Source organism: Carassius gibelio, chromosome A12 (genome assembly GCF_023724105.1).
Source record: "Carassius gibelio isolate Cgi1373 ecotype wild population from Czech Republic chromosome A12, carGib1.2-hapl.c, whole genome shotgun sequence".
Taxonomy (NCBI): Eukaryota; Metazoa; Chordata; class Actinopteri; order Cypriniformes; family Cyprinidae; genus Carassius; species Carassius gibelio.
In genome coordinates, this window is record NC_068382.1 from 7,511,851 (window position 1) to 7,536,261 (window position 24,411).

Genomic DNA, 24,411 nt, shown 5'->3' on the forward strand with positions numbered 1-24,411 from the left:
AACAAAAGCAAACAGTGAAAGGGGATGACAAACTCCAAAGGGGACAAAAAGTTTCATTAAAGTACCATTAAATTAGCCCATACATATCATGCAAGCTTTAGATATTGCAAAAATAAAAGATTTTTAAAATTGGGCTGTCGAGAGGCACTATGCCAGGTTGACACCAAATGTGTTTTTTTTTTTTTTCATTACCAAAGTTTAAATATGCATTGTGGATGAGTTTTGATATCTATACCAAATGTGAAAATTTCCTATGAACATCAACTTAAATCTTGGTAGTTTTCACCAAAACGTATTGTACTGTTTAGAAGACTTGGAATTAAGAGCACAAGTCAAAAATGGACACATTTTATGGCAGTTTTCCCAAGTTTAAAAGCCTCTGGACACTTCATAATTATTCATTATTTAAGCAGTATATATTTTAATACTATTCTCAGTTCCAGAAAGTTCAACAGACCAAATAAATTCATAAAGTTTTGAAACAACATGAATTAGAAAATGATGACAATTTTCGGTAACACGTTATTTTACAGTGTCCTACATGTACTATAGTACTAACAGTAAATTATGTATAATTACAAGCAACTTATCCTAAACCAAAGTTTCTCATAATATTGTCACATCTCAATATACAAAAGTTTCATTTGATATAGAAAAAGGTTTGCAATTTCCTGCACATGCACTCATAACAAAAAACACTAAAGCACTAGAGTTCAAATAGAACAAACTTAATGAGCACAGTCATTCCACTGCTGGAGCATCATTATGTTGGAAAAGGGGTGTATGTAGGGTTGCAATCACCACAGTTTTTTTTTTTTTTTTTTTTTATGGGCTAGTAATATGCGTTTTCATATACACAACTGTTCTAAAATTTTAGGTCAGTATTATTTTCAAGAAAGCAATACTTTATTATTATTATTATTATTATTATTATTATTATTTTATCTTTGCTAAATAAAATATGCAAGCAAGCTGTAAATTATACAGCTATAGTGTAAATAATGTAAAAGTCAATTTTTCTATTTCAACGTAACTTAAAATCTATGTTAGCCAGTTAAATAATAATATATTAGTGAAAAATCTGCAGAATTTACAACAATGTTGACTACATCACAGAAAGCCAACTGGGTCATTCTGTGTCAACTCAACCAGAGGTCCTCAGCTCACATTTTTTATTTTGTCAGTATTTTTTTCTCAAGAATGACAAACATGTTACAAGGTGATACAAGAAAATATTAAATCTTATGGATGTATATCTACAGAGTAGAGGAGGGTCAAAAGATCCATAAAAGATACATTTATAGTTTCAACGTGATTTATTCTTCAGACATTACTCTTTAAAAGAAAATAAGTATTATCTGTATGTAAGATGACCCACATTTGGTTTTTGACTACTACAAATTTAACAATTTACTCTTGACGCCATGCTTAAACTCCAATATTGCTGGAATGGAACCACACAAAGCCTTAAAAATGAAGATGACAAAAAAGGAAAGTTTCTTAGGACCCAAAATCTAAAAGGGCATTAAGATATCTTTAATACTTCTTGTGTTACAGGCATGGAAACTTCGAAGAAGAACATGAACATGAAAAGTGTTTTTTTACATTTTTAATAATGCATACATAATGCAACAAAGATGGCTAAAAAGATTTTACTAATAGACCTACCAATCTCTGTGTAAAAATAACAATGATGATGCCATCTTTCTGAACTCATTTTTACCCCCCCAATTTGGATGAGAATCTCAAGGGGAAAATTGTAATTTTAACCACCTTCTATAAAACATTGGATTACTCAATAAATATACATCTGTGACATTTAATATTTTGGCTTTCATCACCATACATGTTAATCTTTCTTTAGAAAAAATATTGACAAAATCAAAAATTAGAGCCAGGGAAGTTTCTGAAATTTGGTTGATTTGACACGGAATGACACAATTGTGCAAAGCAAACAATGGATGTCCAAGATCAATAAATGTAAAATTATCACCCTGAAAATGCAAGTGACTGTTCTGGCTGGCCTGAAATACCCCTGTTTGGCAGGCCATCTGTATTGTTCAGCCATGATGCTAATTTGTTTCATTCATACCTGAATCATGTGGAAATTCTTCAGTCAGATAAACTGAAATGTAGACTGTTTTTAAAGGGAGTTACTTGCATTTAAGTGGAAAAGCTCCTCATAAGGCAGGATTTAAATATATTTTTCATCATCAAGTTCAGTCTTTACTAGCTGTTTGCATTTGAATGGTGACAAACAAATAATCATTTTAAAAGGAAAATGGGACGCAACATTTAAAACAGATTTCAGGTGCACAATACTGCCATGTGCTCAAATAAACATGAGACTTCTGTATTGGGTGAAAAATTAACCGTAGGTTCATTTCACAAAACCAAAAACAATTCACTGACGACCCAACAAAACATTCTAAAACTACAGATTATAACCAACTTTGCTGCAATAAAGCTCAGCACACAATGGGATTTTTGGTGTCACTTAGTTTGCAGAACATCTTTAATTCTCACTATGTTTGAAAAGCCCAAAATGGTGTCCATTGAGAGGGGCCAGACTGCATTTTGGCCCAGATGCCTGAACTACCCACAGCTTGCAAGAGAAAAATAATTCTTGTGTATTTAATTATGATCCCGCGAATACCAGGATCACTGACTCATGGTCCCACACAGACGTCATGTCACCTGGAATTAGTCCAGAGAGCCGTGTGTTCCAATCAATGAGGATCGTTTTACACCGACATGTCTCACGAAGGGCTTGAAGGTTACACACCAAATGGATGAGCGCCAGGTGATAAGCTAATGCGGCCAGAATCAAATTAAAGGGAGAGCACTTTCTGACTTTGTGTGAATCAAAGCAGGCATTTGAAGTGCACTGCTCGAATCGTTAGACGAGCCAGAGTGAGAGAGCAAAGGGTCGCTTCTCCCCCGCGTCGGTCACGTTACACAGCCCTCGACGGAGGAGAAGAGATGATTTTCATTAGTTCATAACCTGCTTCTGCGGCGCCTGTAAGAGGCCTCTTCATAAATCATCTTTCAGCCAGAAGAACTGCTATTTTCTCTTCAGAATGAAAGAAAACAAACACACAATAAAAGTCATTATTATGCACAAAAGAAGACTGTGTTAAAAAAAGAAGCAATTATTCTTATGCAGAAAATATTATCTCACTATTTTTGGCTTATCTATTACTCTACTCTGTAATTGTGGTGCTTTGCGACAAAGACTAGCTTCTGAAATCAATGTGGAAAATAATTCCAGAACACTTAGAAGTATGAATGCATTACTTGGACGCAGAATACTTCTTTAAAAATATGAAGTAGTATCTGAATGATAAAATAAATGCTCTAAATATTCCATTATTTTGAACCTTTCTTTAAAAATGCTGATGAAAAATCTCATCTTCTTCCAGTGTCCCAAGTCAACACTAATGGGCTTGATGTGGAATAATTCTGTCCAGAGGATCCACAAAGACACTGAAGATACAGCCTTAAAGCTTGTATCCCAACGTGAAGACAAAGACCCTTCAAGTTTTATTTTTTTTTATCTGTTCAACCTGAATAGAAAGTATTGTTCCATGTTTGCTGTGGTTGTGTAGCATGCAGCAATCAGTGACGCCACAATGAGCACTTCTGAAGAAGACCTGGCTGCTGAAACTGTCAGGTTTCTTCTGAAAGTTACTGAAAGCTTCTGATGTTTTTCATATGCAAATACATTATCCTTAAACAAATCTACTATAATCCTACTAACTATATTCCTTGTAACTATAGCACGTCCATAAAATAATCTGTACTTCCTAATTGGGAAGGATACAAATTCAGTGTCAAGACACAATTAATGCTAATTTATATGATTGTGTCTCTATGATTTTTAATTATTGTGCCATTTTCTCAATGAGCTGCCTCTTTGTTGCACATAATTGTATTATTGTAAGATTTAGCTTTATTTAAAAGCATTTTTTTTAAATTGTAACTAATTATAATATATATATATATATATATATATATATATATATATATATATATATATATATACACAGTGGGGCTCGAAAGTTTGGGCACCCCATGCAGAATCTGTGAAAATATGAGTAATTTTCAAAAAATAAGAGAGATCATACTAAATGCATGTTATATTTTATTTAGTACTGTCCTGATTAAGATATTGTGCATAAAAGATATTAACATTTAGTCCACAAGACAAAAAAAATGCTGAAATTATTAAAATAACCCCACTCAAAAGTTTGGGATCCCTTGATTCTTAGTACTGTGTTCTGTTACCTGATGATCCTCGACTGTCTTTCTGTTTTGTGATGGTTGTGCATGAGTCTCTTGTTTGTTCTGAACAGTTAAACTGAGCAGCGTTCATCAGAAAAATCTTTAAGGTCCGGCAGATTCTTCAGTTTTCCAGCATCTTTGCATATTTCAACCCTTTCCAGCAGTGACTCTATGATCTTGAGATACATCTTATCACACTAAGGACAATTGAGGGACTCAAACACAACTATTTAAAAAGATTCAAACATTCACTGATGCTCCAGAAGGAAACAAGATGCATTAAGAGCAGGGGGTGAAAACTTTTGAACACGATGAAGATGGCCAAATTTGTCTTATTTTGTAGAAATATAATTGTTTTCCATTTAGTTCTGCCCTTCGTAAGCAACAGAAGATACTTGTATGTTTCCCGGTACACAAATTAAGTACAATTTACATTGAATGTTTGAATCTTTTGAAATAGTTGTGTTTGAGTCCCTCAAATGTCCTCAGTCTGAAAAGATGTATCTCAAAATCATACAGTCACTGCTGGAAAGGGTTCAAATATGCAAAGATGCTGGAAAACTGAAGAATCTGCAGGACCTTAAAGATTTTTCTGAAGAACGCTGCTCAGTTTAACTGTTCAGAACAAACAAGGGACTCATGCACAACCATCACAAAACAGAAAGACAGTCGAGGATCATCAGGTAACAGAACACAGTACTAAGAACCAAGGGTTCCCAAACTTTTGAATGGGGTTATTTTAATAATTTCAGCATTTTTTTTGTCTTGTGGAATAAATGTTAAAATATTTTATGTACAATATCTTAATCAGGACAGTACTAAATAAAATATAACATGCATTTAGTATGATAGTATGCATTTTCACAGATTCTGCAAGGGGTGCCCAAACTTTCGATCCCCACTGTGTATATATATATATATATATAAAATAACAACATCATCGTTTCCTTGTTTACCACAATAAACACTGCTTTAATATCCATTATGCAGAGATTAGATGAAAAGAAAATACCATCTACACTTTTCTGAAGAATGCTGTTTACAGACTTCATAATCTTTCCACAATAATGAGATTCTGACATTTTGGAAAACTATTGTTCAATAAAGAGAGAGAAAATAAGAGATAGAGATGGTTCAACTCCTTTGGTCATCCTACACACAGGTGACTGACTGCTTGCCCCAGCAGGAGGGGAAGGGGTCGTACACTTTCAGTCTTTGACGAGACATAAAAAACTGTGCATACCCCAGGAACGGTATGACAGCTCATTTTAGTGGTTTTGAAACCATGACATTTTCAAACCAACAGTATACCTTCAGCCCATGCAAAGTTCCATCTGTAGTTTTAACAAAAGCCCTGTAGCTATCAAAAGACAAAACTTTTGTCAAAACAGATTGACCTTCCACATTTTTATTTTCCTGCCCACAGACAAGAGTGGTGGCGGCCAAATCAAAAATGCTTAATCGGTGTTGAAATTAAAAAAAAACTTCATTTTCTGTAGTTATGTAGCCAAGAAGAAAAAAAAAACATTGTTTTTAACAGCATAGACAACTAAGTTTTATTAAAAGCCCATCGTGTCAGTTGTGAATTTCCCCTTTAATCTTAAAAACAGCATGAAGCATCAACAGAACTTTACCTTTCAGCATCGCTCGACCTGTGGAGTCAACAGTGAAGCTGGGCAGAGAACTTCGGGCCCCGAGAGCAGCTGTGGCTTCCAGCAGGGCCCCGCTCAGATGAGCTGCAATGCTGGTTCTAGGAAGACAGACCCTGAACCTAATTTGCAACAGGGAGACCTGCAGCCATGACACAGCCTGGGCAAGCAGCTTTCTGGACGGGTGCAAGAGACAGACCTCGGGACTCAGGGTAGCATCAACATGGTCCAGCTGTAGAGAAGAGAGACAATGGCAATGCATGTTTGATGATGTTTTTGTATTGTTAAACCAAGAACATGTTGTCTGAGGTTGTCAAAACCAGGGGTATCTCCACAAGACACATATGAATGCTCTCCTATTAGAAATGCCACAGTGGAGACATCTTCCTACCGATTAATTAACTTGTAACAACATCCATATTACCGATTACACTGCACATTTGACAAGATATTTGTCAGGGTCTAAATTTCTTATTTTTATCTTTAACATTAGATCTTTACAATGTAAATTTTCTTTGAAAAAAAAAATGCTTGAAAATGGTAAATTCATTATTCAATAAACTACTATAATTACACACCCACATATATTAAACCTGTAGAACTTTTCAGGAGCACAAGCATGTCTGTTAGGTAGAAGTCAAGAATTCCCTTCAAATTCCAAGAAGCCCATCTTCTTCAAATATTATTAAACTGTGCTCTTAAATGTATACTTCTATCCTGGATAATATAATCAATTCTCTCAATTTCTTAGTGGAAAATAACGGCTAAAGTTCTTATTCTCTATGAACCTACTGCATAAAATGACAAGGCTTTTAAGTTTTACAAGATATGAGACCCTTTCTCACTGGAACAAACACATTTATTAACCTTGGGAATACAGTATTGAAAGATTGCCCCATTGTGATGCACCATTACTTCATTTTTATACTGATTTTTCATCAGTCTTCTTTCTCCTTTGTTTTTTTTTTTGTTTGTTTGTTTTTTTTTGCTTAATCTTTTTATTAGGGCTGTCAAAAATATCGCGTTAACGGCGTCAATTAGTTGTTTGATGTTAATTACGTCAAATTTTTTAACGCATTTCACGCATGCGCAGTGTGACAAATTATTCAGGTCAGGAAAGTGTCTTCGCTCTCTGAATTCTCAAGATAGTAAAAAACTGCGGCGAGCGCCACGACATAAACACCGAAGAAGCTTAAGGTTTTACCCCAGTTACTCTCAAATACATTCATGCCAAGCTCGATAAACAGAGACGACTTTGGTAGTTGAAACGCTGGAGCTTCTTCCTGTTATAGCGTCCTGTGTTTCACACACGCCTACATGCAATGCAGCGAAAATTACAGCTGTTTGGGAAAGCATATGCATTTTTACTTGGTTTTACTGGCACTTGAAGCCTTCAGAACGTGAAAATATCGATCCTAAAGTATTGTGGCAGAGCAAATGAACACCTCCCAAAAACAAGAGTGCCCAGAGTGCTGCTTATGTGATGGTGAATGTTTGTGTTTCTGAGTTCATTCTTTCGAGTTTCTCTATGCATAATTTCATAGATATGTGGCTATATTTAACCACTGGTTCACCTAAAACTCTTACACTATCTGTAGTTAAATGGCATGGTTTGATATAGTGCTCAGGTAAATTTGATCTAAGCAAATGTTGAACTTTTGAAAAAAAGAACCACATATTGATGAATCAATACATGAAAATTATGTATCTGTGTCCTGTTATTTATCTTTTGGTATGCATTTCAGAAAAAAAAATGGTTAGGATTCAGGTGTAATTGCAAATAGTGATTAATCATGATTAATCCACTGAATATTCTGATTAATTTGATTAAAAATTTTAATCATTTGACAGTCCTACTTATATATATATGCATGTGTTTATATGTATACATACTGTGTATTTTTTATATTCATATTATTTATTAATCCTGCTGAAAAACTATTATTTGTATTTATGTTTTTGATGTTGTGTAACCCATACTATAAAAGTAGAATTATAGTACAGTTGTTTAAGTAAGTGTTGTATTTGAAGCCCTGTACATGACATGCAGACAAAAATATATTAAATTTGGCCACGAAGCATGAATTATTTCCTATGACTGTCATGATCCTGCCCTCGTGTCCTTGATTTTTCCTAGTCTTGAGGCAGGATCATGACAGACCCTTGTTTTGTGTACAAGCGCATGGCCTTGTCTTTGGGCCATGTGCTTGTGTTGTCTCGTTCCCTTGCCCCGCCCCCCTTGTTAACCTAGTCGTGTCTTGATTGTCCCATCTGTGCCACCTGTCGTGTCTTGATTGTTTCCCCTATTTAGGTCTCCAAGTGTGCTCTGTCTTGCGTCGGTTCATTGAGATTTGTTCCCTAACATTTGTGTTTGTACCTCGTCTGAGATTATTCCACAGCTACGATTGTTCCTGAAGAAGTGTTTTGTATTACTGTGAGTGTTTATTTGTAGTTAGTGTTCAGTGTCTTTGTTTGCCTTGTTTATTGTGTTTTGCAGAATTATTTAGTGTCTTCCCTAGCCAGTGTTTTCCCCCTCGTGGGTTTTTGTTTTTCCCCTTTTTGTATTTAATAAACCCTTTGTTTTGAGATCCCAGTCTGCACTTGAGTTCCTCCTTGCCTAAACCTGACAGAATGAACCGACCACCAAGGAACTCAGCAGACAGGAGGCAATGCTGGATGGCATCAGCCAGCCAGCGAGGTTGTTTTGAGGGCTCTCGCCTTGTGGTGTTCCGGGGGACCAGGGGAGGTCGTTCCGGAGCGAGCGGGCGAGAGGAGGAGCTCCAGAGGTCCCCACCTACCCAGCTGCCGGCGATCCCGGAGGGTCGTGTCCTGGCCGTAGCAACCCTGGGGGGTCAAGCAAGCCCCTCCCAGAGTCCTGAGGTGCCCTCCTCAGCCAGCAGTCTCCCCATGAAGCGAGGGAGACGGTTTTCATGGGAGTCGGCTTCAGAGTCTTCGGCGTCCGAGTCTGCCCTGTCCGAGACCAAACTCCCCCAACCCGCCTCTGACCCAGCTGTAGCCTCTGCACCGCGCCCGAGGAGGAAGAGGAAGAAGAAGGGGCCTGCCGGTCCTGTGACCCTGTCTCCTCCCGAGCCAGCAGCGGTGAGCGTGCCTGAGCCAGCAGCGGTGAGCGCTGGCGTGCCCGTGCCAGCAGCGGAGAGAGCTGGCGTGCCCGTGCCAGCAGCGGTGAGCGCTGGCGTGCCCGTGCCAGCAGCGGAGAGAGCTGGCGTGCCCGAGCCAGCAGCGGTGAGCGTGCCCGAGCCAGCAGCGGTGGGCGTGCCCGAGCCAGCAGCGGTGAGCGTGCCCGAGCCAGCAGCGGTGAGCGTGCCCGAGCCAGCAGCGGTGAGCGTGCCCGAGCCAGCAGCGAGGAGCGCTGGCGTGCCCGAGCCGGCAAAACAGAAAGCCGTATTCAAGTCTGCAGTCGTGAGAGCGGAGGAGAGAGCCGCGGCCGACTCTGCAGCAAAGACTCTTGTACTGTCTGTCTCATCTCGTAAGGAGATGCCTATTGTCCTAGCTGCTAAAGCATTTTCTGATTATTTGTCCCGTCTTGTCCAAATTTTAGAAATCCCCGTCAGTCCTGTCTTGTCCCCTGACCCTGTCCCCAGAAGTCCCAAATGTCCAGCCGTTGTCTCCCCGTGTCCTGTTGATGTGGCCCCGTGTCCTGTTGATGTGGCCCCGTGTCCTGTTGATGTGGCCCCGTGTCCTGTTGATGTGGCCCCGTGTCCTGTTGATGTGGCCCCGTGTCCTGTTGATGTGGCCCCGTGTCCCGTGAGTGTTGCCCCGTGTCCCGTTGATGTGGCCCCGTGTCCCGTTGATGTGGCCCCGTGTCCTGTTGATGTGGCCCCGTGTCCCGTAGGTGTCGTCTCCCCGTGTCCCGTAGATGTCGTCGCCCCGTGTCCTGCTGATGTAGTCATGTGTCCTGTGGATGTGGCCCCGTGTCCCGTTAATGTTGCCCCGTGTCCCGTTAATGTTGCCCCGTGTCCAGTAGATGTTGCCCCCCCGTGTCCAGTAGATGTTGCCCCGTGTCCAGTAGATGTTGTTGCCCCGCGTCCCTTGTCTGCTCCTGTCATGTCCCCCGTCAGTAGTCCCGAGACCCCTCCCCGCCCCTCACCATCCAGACCTGCCCGTACCCCCCGTCGTCAGCCTTCGTCCTACCCTCCTAAGATTCCTACCCCCCCCCACCCGCCCTGGTCTGTCCCCCATGAACTTTGTGGTCCCGTCCCCTCCCCTTCCCTGTTTGTTTTTTTTGTTATGTCACCCTAACCCTGCCATTGTGTTTTCATGTTTGCCTTTGTTACTATTAGTCATGTCTTGTTGGTTTGTGTCTGTGTCCCAGTCTGTCATGTCAGTCATGTCCCGTGTTTGATGTTCCCTTGAGGAGCGTCTGGTAGCCGCTCCTTAAGGGAGGGGTTCTGTCATGATCCTGCCCTCGTGTCCTTGATTTTTCCTAGTCTTGAGGCAGGATCATGACAGACCCTTGTTTTGTGTACAAGCGCATGGCCTTGTCTTTGGGCCATGTGCTTGTGTTGTCTCGTTCCCTTGCCCCGCCCCCCTTGTTAACCTAGTCGTGTCTTGATTGTCCCATCTGTGCCACCTGTCGTGTCTTGATTGTTTCCCCTATTTAGGTCTCCAAGTGTGCTCTGTCTTGCGTCGGTTCATTGAGATTTGTTCCCTAACATTTGTGTTTGTACCTCGTCTGAGATTATTCCACAGCTACGATTGTTCCTGAAGAAGTGTTTTGTATTACTGTGAGTGTTTATTTGTAGTTAGTGTTCAGTGTCTTTGTTTGCCTTGTTTATTGTGTTTTGCAGAATTATTTAGTGTCTTCCCTAGCCAGTGTTTTCCCCCTCGTGGGTTTTTGTTTTTCCCCTTTTTGTATTTAATAAACCCTTTGTTTTGAGATCCCAGTCTGCACTTGAGTTCCTCCTTGCCTAAACCTGACAATGACTTAATTCCATTGTTTTATTAATCACAGCAATGTTGTACTAATTCATTCCCTAATTTTGATTTAATTAGAATCAATTAGAACAAATTACTACAATGTGGCCAATTTTTTTCATTTTATATCTTAATTCATTTTTACATCATGATTTTTAGTGATTTACTTAAATATTTGTTTTAAGATTTTTTTAAATCATTTTAATTAAGACTATGCTGATATAACTAAGTTTAAATAATTAATGATATATTGGGACCCCTGGAAGTTTGCAGGGGTCATCTGATTGAGAACCACTGGTCTAACTAAATAAGCCCAACTAGTGGCAGTACTAATCAACTGGCTGACTAGTCGATGCAACCCTTAATAGACATCTACGCTTCTGTAATAATCCCTGAATAGGTGATTTAATCCCTGCCAATGTGAATAGCCCAAGGAACCAACATCTGGCTCCCTAATAATGATAACAACAGGAAGCTATAAGAGTAAAAAAAAAGACCTCTCTTCTGAACTAGTAACTGCTGAATGATCAGCCCAATAAGAGCAGAAATGGAGAACAACAATCCCAGGTTTGTTATTGAGAAAGAGCACCGATTTGGTGGTTTTACTCCTATCTTTGACGTAATGCCAATCTCCTCACTCTGCAGTGAGCAGCCATTATTTCACCATTAGTGACCCCAGACAGCATTTCTGCCAGCTGCTTCCAGGAAAGTCATTACAGCTGTTGTCTGTGCCCTTCCTCTGAAACAATTGACCCAGCTTTTTTGCCACCTCTCTCCCCAAACGGCACAGTCTCTGATGAGACTTAAACCACTCTCATTGGAAAAATTGATTCAGCGTCGATGCAACGTGACAAAGAAAAATAGCAGGTGCTCTGAGCTATACCATTTTTATTTATTTTTTTAAACAAGCAAAGCACAGGACCTTGAAGACTTTTCACTTTGATTGTTTATATTTAAGAGCAAAAACAGAAAGCATGTGTAAATTACAGTAAGGTGTACTGTAACATTTTGACTATATATTCCCTAGAAAAACAATCAACAGATGCAGTATTTCAAGGGCGAGGTGAGTAACGTCTTTAATTGGACACACAGAGTGTATTACCATAGCAACCAGGATGAAAGATTCTTGATAGTGCTTAGCAAGTCAATTGCTCCGTTTCTCATTTTTCTCACTTCAAACAGAGAAACAAAAAAGAAATTCAATCAAGATGAGGGATTACGAAATGAGGCAACACTCCTTTGAAACTGTGTTTATGAGGTTTTAATCTAGAAGAGAAAACCTTCTTTAGTGTACTTTAGTAAAAACATGTCATCACTGTATGCTTGAAAGGCAAATGCAAACACATATTTGAGTAGCTGCCAACAAAGTATGGCATTTGATCTCTAAATATTTCATGTTACTTTGATAAGTCAATACATGAGTCAACATTAAGACCCCAGATAATCAATGGACTTACATGGTCATAACACATTATCATAAATTATATTTTATACTTGATAACGTGTACAAACTTATATACTGGTGCATCTCTATAGACGCATGGTCGACATTCATTTCCAATACTGCATTGATCCGCCATCACTTATTCTTAACATATTATTTGCATTAGAAACTGGATAATACACCTATAATGTGCATGAAAGAATACTGTACTAAGGCTGTTATCCTTTACTGATTGATGTAGACACTGTGCAAACATAAACTGTAAAATGGGCCTCACGGTTTCCAAATGTTAAACTACTGCACTAAGCAAACCGTCTCCTTATCTGAAAAATTATTTTGTGTATTGGCAGTCATCAGAAGCCCCTCCCTGAGCCGTGGCCATGGTCCTTTATAATTACTCTTTAATGGGATGGGTTTCCTGCTCTGCTCATGATAAAAGCAAAGTCTGCTTTTGTCAGATCTTAAACTGGACATTAGGGACTAAAATCTGCACGTTCACCAGCCGCCTGAAGTCTGACACTCATTCTTTTTGGTTTCAAAATCAACAGCACAGATGCAAACTAGATGTGGTTCTCAACACATCATGGTTCTTAAAGGGATCATATGATGTTGCTAAAAAAAAAAAACATTATTTTGTGTATTTGGTGTAATGAAATTTTCCAAATAATGTACATATTTGTTTCTCCTCTATGCCCTGCCTTCTGAAACATGTCTTTTTTTACAAGGCTCGTCGGTCTGAAAGGCAAGGTGTGCTTTGATTGTCCAGCAATCCAGTGCGTTGTGATTGGCCGAATGTTTCAAGCGTCTGACGGAAATGTTACGCACCTCAATATATACTGTTATGGCGTGTCCCGGTCAGAACACCGGCATGACAGAACAAAACCAATAAAACCCATTACAAACAAAGCAGTTGTTGCATCCAGTGGAAGCATAATTACTGATGATAATGACTTATACTGTCTTTTTACGCTTTGTGTTGCATATCACAGAAAAAAAAACACCTGATGGAGAATTAATAGCTCTAATCCCACTAGGGTTGGGTATCGTTTGAATTTGAACTATTCGGTTTCCGATTTCGATTCCTTGTTTCGATTCCGGTTCCTAAAGATTCTCGATTCCGATTCTTTTAAGAGGCAGGGTCAAAAATAAGTTTAGGATATTTTAAATGATCTAGCTAACCAACGGTCTTTCTGAAGGAAATAGTCTGACCTTTTTCATCAATTTTAAATCTATAAACGTTTTACTTTTTTTTTTTTTTACTTATTTAGAGTGACGACAGACTCTGAAATCACCGTGAGCGTCACGCACGCTTCCGTGTGTGTGATGAATGAAGACACGCTTCTGCGCCATTCATTAATACAGACACGCAGAACATGCAGGATTCATATTTAAATACACTTTTCCGGCGTAATATTTACAGATACTAGTCCATATCGCTATTTGATGTAAGTGCAATGACCAACTTTTGATTAATTCATTCAAAATTTGGCCTATTCTGTGACATTCCGCGTTAAACTGTAATATCAGTTTTTATGACTGGATTCTGCAATTCTGTCCGCGTTTTCTACATCGCGGAAATCATAGGGTCCTACAATAAGAAACAACTTGTAAAACCCAGTATAGATTAGCAGCAGGTACAGTATAAAATCAGAAACAGTTCTTGTTTAGGAAAATGATCATATCGGCCTTCTCAGGCAGGATGCGTGAGCGTTCTGGACAGATAACTTTATTATCTTCTGCTGTGGAGAAAACGCATTCGCTGGGTGTAGAAGAAGCTTAAACGCATAAATAGGAGAAAAAAGAGGCAGCGGAGGACGTAAGTCTTGTTTTCTGAGAAACATATCAAAATGAAATGAGTTTATGATAAAAATGGGAACAAATATTAACTTAATTAAAAAGGCAAAACAAGTTTTCATAGCCCGTATATTTGTTCTTGTTTTAAGCATAATCTCAGTTTTATTCTGTTAAATTCAGGTACAAACTTCATATCTTCATTTTGCCCCTCAAGTAAATGTTTCCTGACTTAAGGATGTTTAGATATTTGAATTGGAAAACAAGACAAAAATACTGAGGGAGATATGTATTTTTTTAAGTGCATGCAACAATTATGCCAAGACTTTATGAATTTAATACTTTCTGTATCCATTTAAAACCCTGTTCTTTTTTTTCACCATAAAGACCCTTTTGTCCAATGAAAACGTTCTTCATGGAACTACAGACACAAATAAAGAACCAATCTTTTGAAGTACACAGGTTGTAAGTTTACTATTTTGCTATATTTTCAGGGGGTGACAAGTCATGCTTCAGTGATACAGAACGTGTCTGTTTCTAGAAACCCTCACAGCGTATGACATGTTTCCCAATCCTTTCATTGACATAAATGCTCAAGCATTGACTCTCTCTCTCACTGGCATGTCCCCATCTGACCACAGCGCTAGCAGGTGTGTGAATGTGAAAATGGAGGTGGTGATAGTCTCTGGGCAGAACTTAGCTTTCGTTTTTTGTAACATTTTTGTAACGTAATATAACACCGGTTTCAAACAAACCATCAATGTGTCAAATTAAAGTGTATTATTACCATGTTACTTGGGACCTAAATTAAATCACTTCAGTGTCTGATGTCATTGTGTCATGATTATCCAAATCGGATTTCATTGAAGAAACATGAAACATTTATATGGAAGGCATTAGCATCCTGCTGGCTCAGTTTGGGCCCCTTGTTTCTCAGTCTGTCAAAGCTTCATCGTTGACCCTGTCTTGGTGTTCTGGCTCTCTATAGCCACTATTCTATCAGGTGCTTTGTAGAGAGAGTTAATGCAGCACAAGGGCTGAAACTGTAGCTGGCACGGTCAGAATGTCTCAGTCTTGCTCTGAGGCTGCAGACATGCAGGAATGGTTAGGATACCTTGAGAATGACTGACACACAGCAGCGGAGTCCAATACTCAACACGTCCAGTCCCTGCTGCCTTCAAACACATGCCAAACTGAAGGGTGCATAACAACTATGCAAAATATTATTGCATAATATTTTCATTTTATCAAATTAGTATGAAAGCCAGTTTTAAAAGAACTTTCCATCTCATTTCTATTGTATATTTCGCAATATATCTCTCCTTTTTTCCCAACAGGATAACTCTCAATTGTGACTTACAGATTACAGTATGACTGTTTATCTCTCATTATCAGCAGTATATCTCACAAAGTGACTATTTCTTATGGAAGCCTGTTTGTGAATAAAAAAAATTTTATGGCCAGAAACCATAAAGTAAAAATCAAGGAAAACTCCCACTATACAACAACAGCTTGATAATACATACAAGGAACAGTAGTAACCATAAACTGTCCTTTAATGAAAAAGCTGCATTTAGATTCCTTAAAATGTCTCAAAAAAAAGAACAAAAACACACAAACAAAAAAAGACACAACAAAACAACAATCACAAAGTAAAACATAAAAAAACAACACAATAACAACAAAACAATAAACAAAACAAAGACAACACAATAAAACAGCACATTGAAAACACAAAAGTAAAACAAAGCACCACAATAACACGAGAATAAAAAAAAATAAAAAAATCCAAAATACAACAAACAAGCAAAAAAGGCTACAAAACAAAACAGCAGGACGCCAAAACAAAGTAAAACAAAACACCATACACCACTATAACCTAACATAAGGCATAAAAACTACACTTGTTTGGAGCTACATGCGAGTAAATAACGACAGAATTTTAATTTGTGGATGAACTAGCAATGTATTGAACAAAGAACTACAAACAATTAAGCACAATGTGGTCTCCTTTCAGCCCATCTAACAAATTCAGCAAATGTAAAATTTCATTTGCATGATTAAGCTGAATTTGCACATTAATCGAGCCTTCTTTTTTATTTGTTCTGTACCCACTCTGGAAAAAGCCCCTGACAAGTGTGACACAGCCCACCTGGCACACATCTAAAGAGTGTATTTACTTCACAGCCCGTCATATACCAATCTTGCCTGCAATGTTGTGCATTAATATACAACTAATGCAGCACAAACTGTCAGTACTGCTATTAACTAGAAGTGGGCTTGATTTATTCACCAAGAGCGCTTGCTGTCAGAGCTGCTCTTGGACATAATGACTCAGCACAGATCCTCTGGGTTGTTATGGGGTGACCTGAGGATCCTTCGAGCACACTGAGAGCAAGGTCTCATGTGACCGAATAGCTGCAGCTGTCACAGACAGGCTAGGTGAAAAGGTTTAGCTAGAGTGAGTTTGTATCTTTTTGAAGCAGCACCAGTAGGGTAGTCTAGGGTTACAGTGAAGAGGGGCCTAATCGGGACCAATGTGTATGTGAGATATGCATGTATTTGTTGGGAGATATGACTCGCACAAATGTTTTTATTTTTTATTTTATGCAGATGCTTATACTGTTATTTAATTTTTAAATGTTATTCAGTTTTGTGTATCTCTCAATTGGGTTAGCCTATGTAGGATTTTCCATTTACAATTAATATTTTAATTAAAACCTAACTGTGTCCAAAAAAATAAATAAAAACAAACTAATTTTATGCCAGAGAAAACAATAGCTGATTATAATAGCCAAAAGAAGGTACAAGTAGGGAAAAAAATGTTTACTGATAAGTTGAAGAAAATTATTTCTAGCAAAGAAAGAAAGGAAGAACATAGAGAAAGAAAATAAGGCAAAACTTAAAAAAATAAATAAATAAAAAAAATAATCTTAGACAAAGTTGATACTCTTATATATTATATTAAGAGCACTAAAGGGTCATGAACTGAGATGTTAAAATTCCCTTGATCTTTTGACATGTAAGAGGTTATTGTACTATAAAAACATCCTGTAAGTTTCAGAACTCAAAACCTTCTCGTTAGTCTAAGTTTACACTATTGAGTTTTCATTTTACACAGCATTTTAAAATGAAAACACACATCATTTATACTGGTGTTTTCAACGCGTTTCAAACTAAAATGGGGTCTTGCAGTTTTATTTAGGGTAAAAAAAAAAGTAGTGTAAAACGATAGCAAAATGCATTTTAAAATGAAAACACAGCAGTGTGAGCATAGCCTAAAAATAGCTTATATTGAATACAATCTGCTAAAATGACAGGTTGTGGAATGTGACACTTTTTGAAGTAATAGTGTGACTAAACCCAGCCTCCATAGAAGATGATCAATTCATGCTTCTACATCACTGCCAGTTTAGCCCCGCCCACCGATTTGTGCATGTAGTGAGAGACAGTGTCCTTTGTTCACTTCATTTTACCACTGATTCATTTACAAACAAAGCACAATTTGAAGTAGGATTTTCAGAAAGAATTAAATTAAAGACGATGCTGTGCTGACTTTATTGGATCCAACCGTTTTTATTACGTGGTCACTATTGCTTTCTCAGTTATTATAGATCGTTTGATATGTACTTTACTTTTATGCGTTTTTAACTGTAATCACAGCAGCGTTCATCTGTGAAGGCTGTACCAGGGTTTCTGCAGGATTTTTAAGATCAAATTTAAGACTTAAGACCTTTAAGACCTGAACACATAAAATTAATACCATATGAGCGGGGTAGGGCAATGTCTATAGTACCATATAAAGTATCATAAAATACCATAAAATTACTGTAAAAAGCATAATTTACAGTTCGGATACAAGTTTTCACAAAAGTTTCACAAGTTTTTTAAAGTAATTCTTTTTCTAAAAGTGTGCATCGTCTTTTAAGTCAGATTCTTCCATTTGGGTTGTTACCAAGCAAATTAAATCAGCATCAACAGAATTGATCTTTGCAATGCAGAGGAAACACAGAAGCTGCATTAGAAGTGTCATTTACATACATTTAAACACTGTTTAATGCAGCTCAGAGGGACATGGTATACCTTAACCTGCAGTAACAAATGCATGAATAATGTTTTGATATTTTAAACATAAATATTGAAAACTGATGCTTGAAATTATTTAAAATATGAAAAAGATACCTTAAATGTAAAATTAAAACAGTAAGTCACTGTTAATAAGTTAGTCATTATGACTGAACCGAATCATTGAAACAGTTGATTAATTCGGGAACAAAACAGCGTCCTGGTGTTCAGAGATGCAAAACATCTGTGGCTGTGTTTGAAATTATTTAAGTGCTCCCACACAGCTGAGGTCTTCTGCATTTTTGTATTCTCTTCCAGATGAACTGAATCATGTTGTTTACTCATGGGCGATTCATAAGCCACTTTTCCAGTATAAGGCCGAATGGTCCTCTTTGCTTAACCGTTCCATTCCATGCCGATCCGAGCCAGGAGCCAGTCAGCACAGATACAGTTTCATTTTCCACTGTGGTGCTTATAACAGAGCTCTTTGGAATGCAATACAAATGTGTCAGTTGCTGCCTTGGTTTTGTAATATTAACAGCAATATTGATGATGGTCAGATATTTCTGTTTTTGGTACTCCTTTTTTATCTGAAATTTACTTCATGCAATAATAGAAAAAAAGGCTCAGCTCACAAATGTTTCCTCCAGAGGCCAAACTATCTCAGACATTTTTTCTTTTTTATTTGGAATGTAGCATACTGTAGCTGTTTAGTTGGCTGTTTGATCAAACAGCATGCTACCAACCAGCTATGGAGAAACTGGTTGCAAGGCAACAGAGTGGTGACATCACACACGCACTCTTACAGACCGGCAAAGCACGGTTGTCGAATCGTGCCGAGAATTCCTGGCCGAGACCCTTTTGTAATCCTGCCGCACCGTACCAGGCTCACGTGCAAATACAACTGTAACCATACCTGACAGTCCTGTGGCTATAGTCAAGCGTGAATGAAGACATTCGCAGGGGACAGTTTCGCAGGGGATGCCAGGTATTCAAAAAAAAAAACGATTATTCGAATCTCTAAATTTTAAATCGAATCTCTACCCATCAAATATTCAAATATTCTGGTCCAGCCATACTGTATAAACAAACAAACCAGAAGCTATACAAACAATGAATGATTAGAATAGAATAGAATAGAATAGAATAGAATAGAAATATCAAATATTGATATGTAACAAGAGCATTAAGGTTCCAATATACTTCAAGCTAAATTGAAGAATGAACTGGTATGATGTTATTTCAAACTAAATTGGGCCAAAACAACATTCATTTGGAGTAATTCTAACTTAAAGACAACTGACAAACTAACAGTTTGTTTTTATTTTTAATACTGTAAAGATGCTTGCTTTAAAGGGACAGTAAGTAGGAATTACTCCCATCTAGTGGTGAAATTGTATTTTGCATTCAAACTAATTTTGCTCTCCAGCGCCTCGCTTTTTCAAATGCGCGTTGCATCTACGGTAGGCGATATGTACCAAAAAGCTTTGACAGGATGTCTTCTAATAGCACTTCGTCGAGTTTTCCTTCAGGTGATCAGGTGTGTTATTTCAAACAAACTGCAACATGACAACTAACAAACGAATGTTACAGTATGAATTACAGACTGTGGAAAACATGAAATATTGTAATTAGTAGTTATGTCTTCTTTATTCGTTATATTTTCTGAATTATATGCATTGTTAGATATAAAAAAAAATATTATAATATAGATTGTAACACTGACTTATCTGTCGAGAAGAAAACTGGCCACTTCAGCGTCTCTTTTGAAATCTTTATCAAGCATTAGCTCTTTCCACCTAGAAAAAGCTTCCCCGACATTAACTCTTGTTTTCTGTAATCTACGGTCACGTTTCCTTTTATGTTCTATTTTTGACTGTTTTGGAGACTATGTTTTCTTCTCCTGTGGCGCAGCATATGTATCGTCCATAATAAGAATGCAATCCAGACTTTTAAACTTGCCGGTGCAGTTTAAAGCGCCTCTCACTGCTCTGCACCTGCGTTTCTGGCTCTGACCGAAAACGCGCTGTGGAAACGCGTTGGCTTAGTACTTTTTGTCCCTCTCTGCTATTATAGTTTTGCAAGATGGCGGAACTACATGGAAGCCTCCGTCGACCTACCCGTCCCATGTATATAAAGATAATAAATTCTTAATTTACAAGGATTAGTTTAAACATTGGCATAGGCATTTGTACACCATTGAGGGCATATTTATGAATAAAAATATTGATTTTAGATAATAAAATACCTAAAAAGTTACTTATTGTCCCTTTAAAGCAATCTATTGCACAAAGCACTATATAAATAAAATTTGAATTGACTGGAGTGCCAAATTGCATAGTTGGGGCAAACATACCCACATTGCTAAAAACGGATTCTATCTTAACCCCTCTTTCATTTTTGTTGCGTTTATTTTATTATTGATAAAACACGCAACACATATTTACATATTAATCTAAATGTTGCTCTCAGCATTATGGATGGCGTTGGGATGTTCATTAACAGTTTTTCTAACTTCTTTTTACCCCTGGGTGAAAGACGAGTGTATCAGGGCCTTTGCTTTGCCTAATAACTTCCTCAAAGCATTAATAAAACGTGACACACATTCTGCCAAGAACAATCATGTGTTGAGGTTAGAGTTATGCCAGCAACTCTTTGATAAAGTTTCCACAAGAACAAGCCAAAATATGAAGAACTGCACAGGACTTTCTGAAATAATAAAAACGAAAGAATAAGCAAACCTGACAAATTCATTCAGGACTGTTGCACAGGTAATGTTGATCCTTTTTATTGTCTGGAAAACTGAAAGAGTTTTTAAAACAGATTTAAATTTCTTCATCATGACATGCCTTTCATCCAGGCAAACCTTGTCCTGATATGAAGTCTAATATGACCCCAGAGAGGATATAGGGTGGATTGTCTCAAACAATTTGTTTGATGAGGGTCACCTGTTTGTACACCCCATCCCCTCCCTGTACACCCCAGTGACCTAAATATGAACTTATGAACCTAAGAAGGAATTTCGGTGGGAGGGAAAATGTGTTGGGATCTGTGTGCTTTTTTAAACTCTGAAAAGGGTGAAATCATGAAAATGGTATAAGGGAAGATTTTATTAAGGTTTTAAGTACACAGTGCATATCAAGAAAAACACATACGAAATGGAAACAATGTAATGATAATTTTTGTCCTACTTGGAAAAGTGTAAAAACGTTACAAATGAAATAAAAAGAAAACTAGGTTGCTGGTTATTTATCGAAAACAACTAAACAAGTCAAAAAACTATCAGATACGTTTCGTTAAGCAACACATGAAAAAGATGTGAGAGCTTGTAGCATTACAATTTAAAAAGGTGTAAAAACGTTGTTAAAGTTGTTACAAATTAAATGAAAAGAAAACTAGGTTACTGGTTATTTATCTAAAACAACTAAACAAGTCAAAAACTATCAGAAAAAGGTAATAAACATAGACGAAACAGAAACAATGTAATGATCTTTTTTTTCCTACTTGGAAAAGTGTAAAAATGGTGTTAAAGTTGTTACAAATAAATAAAAAGAAAACTATACTATCAGAAAAAGGTTCTAAACAGACGAAACAGAAAAATGTAATGATCTATTTTTTCTTACTTGGAAAAGTGTAAAAATGGAGTTAAAGTTGTTACAAATTAAATAAAAAGAAAACTAGGTTACTGGATATTTATCTCAAACCAAACAAGCCAAAAACTAACAGATACGTATTGTTAAGAAACACGTGAAAAAGATGTGAGAGCTTGTAAAAATTTAAAAAGCTGTTTTTTTTACCAGTTAAAAACTAGATAACAGAGTTTTAGCATTTGTACCTTACCTCATACAAAAAAAAAGAAGCAAATGTAAAGCAGCGATACAAACAAACCAGAAAAGTTGGCATTTGTCACGTCGGGATGAAAAATTTAAACAATAGAAAAAAAGATGGTAGGCATTTACGCGGATATAAAATAAAATACATCAGACAAGATACTTGTCAAATCTATGCAGTACTTTACCACTAACTACAATTTTAAAAATCGAGACTGTTACTGACAGAGAGTTAAACAAAAGAAAAAAAGATCTCACAGCAAAGTGTTACGACATCTCTTGTAACATTAAATCGACTCAAACTAAAATACGAAAAGAAGCGAATGTAAAGAAACGATACAAACCAGAAAAGTTGGTGTTTGTCACGATGTTAGAAAAAAAGTTAAAACAAAAGAAAAAAGATGGTAGGCATTTACGCTGATCTCAAAGAAAATACATCAGACCTCATCTTTAAAACACCAGCAAAAGATACTTCTTAAAACTATGTTGTACTCTACCACTAACTACAACTTTAAAAATCTAGACTATTACTGACAGAGAGTTAGACGAAAGAGAAAAAGATCCTCCGGCAGAGTTTGCAGAGCCTTCGGTAAAACAACCTCACAGCACAGCCGACACACTCAGAATGCTTACGTCCGATCCCACTCAAACCACTTCTTCTTCGTTTTGATGCAAAGCTTTAGGTGCATTTACCGCCACCTACAGGGCAGGAGTGGTGAGCATTGACCTTAATGAAAACAAACTCAAACATAAGAGATAAAAGAAATACAAAAAAAAATGATTGATAATAATAAACTTAGTAGTGATTCTTTAAATCCTGTTTATCAACTCTTTGAGATAGTTAATCATTGAAACATTTCTATAGTCACATCTTTATTTAGCATTTTCTAAAATGATATCTGGTTTATTTCTATATTAAGTGTAAGGTAGTTGTATTCTTTCGTTGTCATATCTTTTACATTTTATTAAAATAGGTTCAACTGTTTCAGGAAGATCACATTTAACACAAAGTCCAGACACGTTTTTTCCTCTTATAAATAATGACTGTGCAATGTGGCCAATTCTATGGCGAGATCTTCTTTTCTATCACCAAAATTCTCCTTTCATTTTCAACTGTTCTTTGAATATTATATTTATTCTCACCACCCCATTTAATTTACCACATATCTTTTTATGTTTTTTTTATTATTTTTTTATTACCCCTTTTAGTTCTAATTTACTCATTGGAGTATTAAATTTGATGTCTGACATTTTAATGTTTTTATCTGATCCACTACTTTCATTACCTATATGTGCAGGTATCCATACAAAATAAATATTTGTTTTTGATTGTATTCTGAACAAACTGTGTAAAATGACTGACAAATTGTCTTGTCTAGTTGAAGATTCACCACACTTTAAACTTGAAAGTGCTGTAAATGAGTCTGAACATATAACTACTATAGGTATATTAACGTGTTCACCCCACTGAAAAGCCAAAAATATGGCAATCTGATGGATGATTAGATGTTCTTTTTGCTATTCTATACCTAACCCCTTGGAACATATGTGTCCTGTTTCAGGGGCTTTAGATCCAACTGTGTATATGAGTTACTTTAAAACTAGGTTAGCCTATATGATCTTTATTTTTCATCTAAACAGTCCTTGTTGTTGTTTTTTTATTTATTTTAATAAGCCACTCACACTTACTTTAGTAGGCTAAACTAAATCCTTTGTCTTTTATTTTGTCAATATCAACTTCTGGCACAAAATTCTACATTCATAAATGTATGTTTTTCAAAACTCCCCACGCTTAGTGGCATTTAAAGACGAATTTGTGATGTATTTGTAGACGTTAAAAGGATTGAAAAGTCCCAAAGCAAGATTTTTGTATTCTTCATTAGTGGACTTTGGTTGGTTAATTTAACTTAATTTCGTTTTTGTTCATTTTCTATTTTTAATTTTTCAAGGCTATTCCTGAATTCAGTATTATTCTGGGGGGCCGGATTTGACGGGCCGGATTAGGCCCGCGGGTCGCAAGTTGACGTAGCACGCTTTATCTGTATCCATGAGACTGTCTGAATACCGTCAGAATTCACATTTCTGTTGTAAAAAGAGAAACAGTGTGAAGAAGTATTATTTGCTTTTATGCGCTTTTGTCCGAAGCTGCAGTTGCTGTGTGACGCCTGTTAAAAAAAAAAAAAAAAAAAAAAACCTGGACGCGATCCGAGAGAAGGTCGTTAAAATCAATTTCTTATTTTCGTTTTCTAAACTTGTGTTGGTTGATTCGTGCTTGATTCGTGCAATAGATTTTTGAACATGAAGTGACAGTCGACACGGTCACGGTTTTAGACTAGAGAGGAGAAGGGATGGGAAAAGATCTGGGCACAGTTTTTCCAGAACTTCGTGCCAAGTTAAAGCGGTGTCGAGCTGT

At 37.2% G+C, this 24,411-nt stretch overlaps 1 protein-coding gene across 6 annotated transcripts in view; it reads right to left on the bottom strand.

Annotated features, from left to right (window-relative positions):
* Nucleotides 1-24,411, bottom strand: part of LOC128025020 (1-phosphatidylinositol 4,5-bisphosphate phosphodiesterase epsilon-1) — a 98,487-nt gene that overhangs the window by 34,214 nt on the left and 39,862 nt on the right. For all 6 annotated transcript variants that reach the window (XM_052610970.1, XM_052610977.1, XM_052610971.1 and 3 more), the window contains one exon: nt 5,919-6,165. In XM_052610970.1, coding sequence (XP_052466930.1) covers nt 5,919-6,165 — 247 coding nt within the window. The remainder of the gene's footprint in view (nt 1-5,918; nt 6,166-24,411) is intronic.